At 31.9% G+C, this 6,197-nt stretch overlaps 1 protein-coding gene across 1 annotated transcript; it reads right to left on the bottom strand.

The window, feature by feature from the left end:
• Positions 1 to 459: 459 nt before the first annotated feature.
• Positions 460 to 5,066, bottom strand: LOC145759093 (serine/threonine-protein kinase H1 homolog). The gene is made up of 10 exons (XM_082572835.1): positions 4,926 to 5,066; positions 4,695 to 4,782; positions 4,478 to 4,619; positions 4,111 to 4,209; positions 3,906 to 4,036; positions 3,530 to 3,710; positions 2,492 to 2,647; positions 1,494 to 1,639; positions 989 to 1,100; positions 460 to 925 (listed from the first exon to the last, which is right to left on the bottom strand). The coding sequence occupies exons 1-10, from the start codon at positions 4,972 to 4,974 to the stop codon at positions 872 to 874; spliced, it is 1,158 nt and encodes a 385-aa protein (XP_082428961.1). The 5' UTR covers positions 4,975 to 5,066; the 3' UTR covers positions 460 to 871.
• Between the last annotated feature and the right edge of the window lie 1,131 nt (positions 5,067 to 6,197).

Raw genomic sequence — 6,197 nt, 5'->3', positions numbered from 1 at the left:
CTGGACTTTAGATTTAGTAAAAGTTGACAACTTGCCATCATTGGGAATCGAACCCTAGACCTTAGATTTAGTGGAATATGCCACAACTTGCCAACATTAGGAGTCGAACCTTGGACCTTAGATTTAGTGGAATATGCCACAACTTGCCATCATTGGGAATCGAACCCTGGACCTTAGATTTAGTGGAATATGCCACAACTTGCCAACATTAGGAGTCGAACCTTGGACCTTAGATTTAGTGGAATATGCCACAACTTGCCATCATTGGGAATCGAACCCTAGACCTTAGATTTAGTGGAATATGCCACAACTTGCCAACATTAGGAGTCGAACCTTGGACCTTAGATTTAGTGGAATATGCCACAACTTGCCATCATTGGGAATCGAACCCTGGAACTCAGATTTTGTGGAAGACATATTCAGTCAACAACTTTTTTTAAGAAAACAAACTGGTTATAAGGTACTCTGTATTAAGGCACCGAAGGTCGCAAATTATGACGTAACTATAAACAAATGACAACAATGATAACTATGACGTCATACAACAATAAAAGATCACAGTGACTTAAACTTCGTATTTAGGTTGGAAGCGACGTCGAAAAGCTACGTAATAATTAAGTATTATGACGTCACAAATATTTAACTAATTAAACAGATAAATTGCACGAAGTTTATAAAAGTGCAACAAAGCGGAATGTAGCGGACAATATGGTGATTGTGACGTCAACGGTAAAACCTCGAGTTTGGTTTAAATCAACAAAGAGGCAATTATGACGTCATAAAGGTAGTTAACACATCACATTAAAAGTGATTTTAGTAGAATCCCAACACAAACTTCTACTATAATGACGTCACGGGGAAATCAACTACGTCATTGATAGTAATTATATTTTCTTAAAATTTCGTCCAATTCTTTCGCTTTGACCTGAAAAATATTTAATTTTAATATGACGTCATAAATTTGACGTAATCTATGTGACGTAATTACCTTTCGATGTTGTGACCTCAGGGATCGGTTTGACTTTGAGGATCTTCCGGATTGCGCGGATTTGTTGCTGTTCCGCGAGGAGGCGCGCTTGAGCAAGTTCTGAGAAATTGACCTGAAACAAAAAATAAAATAAAGAACAATATCTTGCTAATTATTTATATTGTGACGTCATTAACATTCGCGCAGTAACGCGATTGCATTGCTTTTTTGTGACGTCACAATCTCAATTTTAATCGGTTTCCTTCAAACGACTTTTCCGCGAAATCTGCCGCGGGGAATAACTTGTCACGTGATTCGTTCCGCACGATTTACGCGACGTGAACTTAAGTGATTGTTACGAAGACAATAGAAATTAAATTAAAACAATGACAATGGTAATTGTTGGTGGAACAATGATAATTAAAAAGATAATTGAAATTGTGTCAATATTTGTGAATCACTAACAGTCAACCAATAAAATTAAAGCAAATGACGTCATAACAACGTAATATGACGTCACACACACCTGTGCAGGTTCTTGTTAGATTGTTTTGAGTGGTTGATGAGCCAGGGGTGTTTAAGGGCCCGGGATGGGGTCAATCTTTCTTCGGGGTTAATTGTTAGAAAGCCGGCCACAAAATCCTTGGCAGGTTGGGAAACTTGGGGCCATGGCTGTGAAAATATTTTTTTTAATAAGTTTAATCTTAAAGTGAAACTTTTACTGAACGGTAAAAAAAAATTTATTTGTAAAATTTAAAATTAAAAAAACTTTCTATTTAATCTAGTTTTCTATTCACGTTAAACAACGTTCTATGACGTCACAAACTGCCTCTGTTGCGCTATTATTGGGTCACACATGACTTCATAATAATGAAATTTCAAATAATTTGTTTTAAATTTAATAAACCGTCATACAACACGTTTATGACATCACAACCGGGCCATTATGAAGCAGCTAAAAGGGCAAAAATAAATATCAAAATATCAGGAGATTAAGATGATAAAAAAGTATTTTAAACAAATATTTTTCGACTTTTTAAACCTCCGTAGCTACAAGAAAACAAATTTGAATAAAAATTATGAATTAAATATAATTATCACCAAAAAGCGAATAAAACATTAATTTAAAGTATCTGGGAACAGCGAAAATTTTTGATAAATTTAATCTCTTAATCTACATCCTAAAACAAAAGGATTACAAAACTTAACAATAGGTTCATTGTTTAACTATTGTGACATCACAGATAATAACAACCATCAAAATCAAGATTTAATAAATATTGTAAATGTCAAAAATTTAAAGTTTTAAAATTGTCGAAAATTGAGCTTTTCACAACACACGACGCTTAATCTTTAAAACAACAAAAACTTAAAAGCTTTTAACAAAATAAACTTTAATAATAGCTTGGAACTAACCTGCTTATATAAACCAATTTAAACTTAAATCTTTTTATAGGAATTTAACCCCGAAATTATAATTATCAAAAAACAAAAAAGATTTCAAAACATCAACAAATAGTTTACCTCCCCGTTAAAGTTGTACTCAGCTTTTATGATCATCTTGTAGAGTTTCACTTTGTTTTCATCGTCGAACGGCATCGTTCCGCTCAACAGAATGTAGGTGATGACACCCAGTGCCCATCCATCCACTGCACTGGTGTACGGCTTCTTTTGGAGAACCTTAAAACAGGAGGAACTAATATTTGTAACTGTTGGCATAAAAACAACTAAATTAAAGTTCTTAATTATCAGTCAATTTTAATATTCTAAACTGCCAAAGGCAACTTGGGCCGGGGTAACTGATGTTAAATAATGTTTAGGTCGTGCATTCGACCTTTCCACATCGAGGATAAATAAATGTAAAAAATAAAATTTTCAGTTAATTCAAATATTAGCAACAACATAGAATTCTAAAAGCCATTAAACAAAATTTAACACTGAGTATTCAAAAAACACGGAAATAAATTTTAAACCAGTTAAGAATTAAATTCAACAACAACTCTTGAAAAATCAGATTAAAAAAAATTTCGAACAAAAATAATTCCTAATCACGATTAAAATGCTTCTCAGTTCAAGCTTAAATAAATATTTACTTTTATTTGATGTTTATGCCTCGAAGTTTCAGTTAAAATTTTAAACAAAAATGTCAAAATTTTGTTTTGGAAAAAATAAACAAAAAAAATTAAATCAAAAAAATTTTAAATTAATTACAAAAAATTTTTACAAATCAACCAATTAAAATTTAACTGGCTCGAATAAATTAATAATTTAACCAACGTAGTGAATAAGCGAACAAAGCCCATTGTTATACCATGATGACAAAACAATAAAGCACTTAATACAACGTGGTAACTTAAAACCTGTTTTCACACTTTTGCCGAAAGTTAAAACTCTTTTTCACACTTATATTAAACAGGGGTTGTAACTAAATATGTTTAAAATTATAAGCCTAAAATTTTAAATATTTATTAAAAGTGAATGTAACCTCATACTACAACTTTAAAAATACAAATAAAGCAACTTTTATGACATCACATACACAGGTTATGACATCACACTCACCTCAGGTGCGATGTACTCAGGAGTGCCACAAGTGGTTGCCATTGTGACATCATCACCAGATTTCCTCGTTGAAGCGAGACCAAAGTCTGTAATTAAAAGTTTGGAGTCGTGGCCCGGATGGTAATATAACAAATTCTCCGGTTTCAAATCCCGGTGGGTGATGCCAAGTGTGTGGAGGTAACTAGAAGAATCATTAATTAATTAAATCTACATATAATGAAGCTAAGTGTACAATACATATATATGTTTAATTAATAGGCCTACAAAATAAATAAAACTGGTTTCAGTAGTGTGCAGGTGAATTGTCCTAAGTTGAGAGTAATAACAATTAAAAAGCTGACCGTAGGGTGGGCTATTGAGAACTTTATTCACTTACCGAACAGCTTCCAATATCATAAGCAAAACTTTGACAGCGTCTCGCTCACTAAAACTTCCTCGTGCGATGATACGGTCGAATAACTCCCCTCCAGTGGCCAGTTCCATCACCATGTAGATCTTGTCGGGAGCCTGTGATGTCATAATAGTTGTGTGTAAACAATCTGATGTCATAATAATGTTCTAATGGGGATAAAAGTAGTTACCTCAAAAACCTCGATGAGTTGGACGATGTATTGATGTCGAACTCTCCTCAGCACCCGGAGTTCCGAGTCGCAAGCATCTCGACCTTCCTTCTTCTTTACCTAAGAGATTGTTAAAATATATTTATATAAAACTGAGATTACTTTTTAATTAATTATAATTGGTGTTAATTACAAATAATATCATCCGCTTGAAAATGAAATTGTTTTTTATTGAACTCTAAATTTGTAAACAAAAGTTTTTTTTTAAGTGTAAGCAGTGGGAATCAAACCATAGGTCTTAGTCACCAAAGTTTGGTCTTCTAAGGATTTACAATTAAGCATTATGACATCACAACTTACAACAGAACATTATGACAACACAACTTACATCGATCATCTTAATTGCGTAAACTTGTTTAGTTCCCCGATGTCCCACGCGGAACACATGACTAAAACTTCCCCGACCAATCAGAGCGTGGATCTCGTACTTGGCTACCACTCGAGGGTCACATTTCGTCCGATATTTTTGTCTGAGGATAAAGTGAAAAAAAATTGAAAAAAATAAGTTTTACATAAAAATTTAAAAATTATGTGTAAACAATTACTTATTGTTGTTTGATTGTTTATCATCTCCATTAAGAAAAGCATTTTTAGAATCAGCTTTGTTTGTGGAATCGATCGTGAACTGTTTTTCTATAAAAATAAAATTTATTCTCAATGAAATTAATTTTGATACTGTCTGATTGCGAAAAAATTAAAAAAAAAACTTTTTTAAATGAAAAAAAGTGAACTTTTTAATTTACATCACAAATCTATAATTATGACATCATAATGACCTTTATCATAAGGAGACTCGGGCAGGATCTTTGTGCTTCCGCAACCCATGAAAATATTTCAACAAAACTTTTGTCGCATGAAACTACTTTACATCATAACTTCAACTATTTTAACCAAATTATTCCTAAATTCAGAATTAATTATTTAATTAATATTATCCTTAATATAAAACAAAGTTTAAGATAATAAATATTTTATTTTTATAACCTCTCTCCTTGTTAAAATTATTCTTAATTTAAACTAAAAACAATAAATTGCTCTTTTTATCTATTTCCACTTTTTGGTTCAACTTCAAAAACATATTTTAAAACATCGAAAAAATTCTTAAAAATTGTCCAATGTGCAAAATAATTTGATTCGCGTGAGAAGAATAAAAACGCCCGAGGGCATCTTAACCAATAATTTCCACTTTTCTTGTTTGTTGGTTATGACATCACAATCATGCACAATGACTTCCAAAATTTTAGTGTTCAGCGGTTTAGAATTAAAATAAAAAATTTAAAAATTAACAAAAAATTAAATATTTAAAATTTAAAACTGTTTTTGACAGTCTGATAGCAATAAAACGAAATATTTTTCTGTGACAAGCTGACAAGCTGACAAGTAGCAATTCAAATTTAAAAATGTCGGTTTGGTATTTAATTAATGTTTTTGCGCAAATCTCAAGTTTCCACAACTTTAAGTTGTCAGAAGATATTAAACCAGAAAAACAACCAACTTGCAAACGAAATGTCATCTTTAAATTAAAACTGGTTCTTTTTGACTTAAACTAGAAATTAATTAAAATTTTATTTTAAAAAATCTAACACGCAGACACAACCTGCAAGCTGACACAGACTGACACTTTAAAGTATTTTGTCCAAAACGTAAAACAAGTTATTAAAATTTATTTTAAACTGAAAAATAGCGCTTATGACGTAACATAAAACTAACAACTACCTTAGTCACAACAATCAGGAAACAATCAAATTTCCTGAATTGATTTTCTACAAAACCATTATTTATTTGACGTTGTGACGTCACAAATAAGGTTTTTACACTGCAGAGTTTCCAAATATTTTCTCCTAGTGCTGCCATTTAATTTCCAAAATTATTGTCAGACCACCCAAAATGTTGGAAACCTCAAAAAAAATTCACTAAAACTGTCAGACTGTTAAAAGTTATTGTTCGAAGCGGCGCCGAGTCGTTCCGCGAGCTATTTTGTTCTAATTCGAACCCGGTAATTAAACAAGGAAAGTTGCCATTGTGTTAAATCTTTGTTTTCGACACTT

The sequence above is a fragment of the Corella eumyota genome, chromosome 7 (genome assembly GCF_963082875.1).
Source record: "Corella eumyota chromosome 7, kaCorEumy4.1, whole genome shotgun sequence".
Taxonomy (NCBI): Eukaryota; Metazoa; Chordata; class Ascidiacea; order Phlebobranchia; family Corellidae; genus Corella; species Corella eumyota.
The sequence above is the reverse complement of the archived record's forward strand: the minus strand, read 5'-3'. Positions and strand labels throughout refer to the sequence as shown.

Coding starts and splice junctions, on each gene's coding strand:
- LOC145759093 (XM_082572835.1), bottom strand. CDS start 4,974: ATGGGTTGCGGAAGCACAAAGATCCTGCCCGAGTCTCCTTATGATAAA. Junction 4,620..4,694: donor AAACAATCAAACAACAATAA/GTAATTGTTTAC, acceptor CTTTATCCTCAG/ACAAAAATATCGGACGAAAT. Junction 1,101..1,493: donor TCTAACAAGAACCTGCACAG/GTGTGTGTGACG, acceptor TTTTTGTTTCAG/GTCAATTTCTCAGAACTTGC.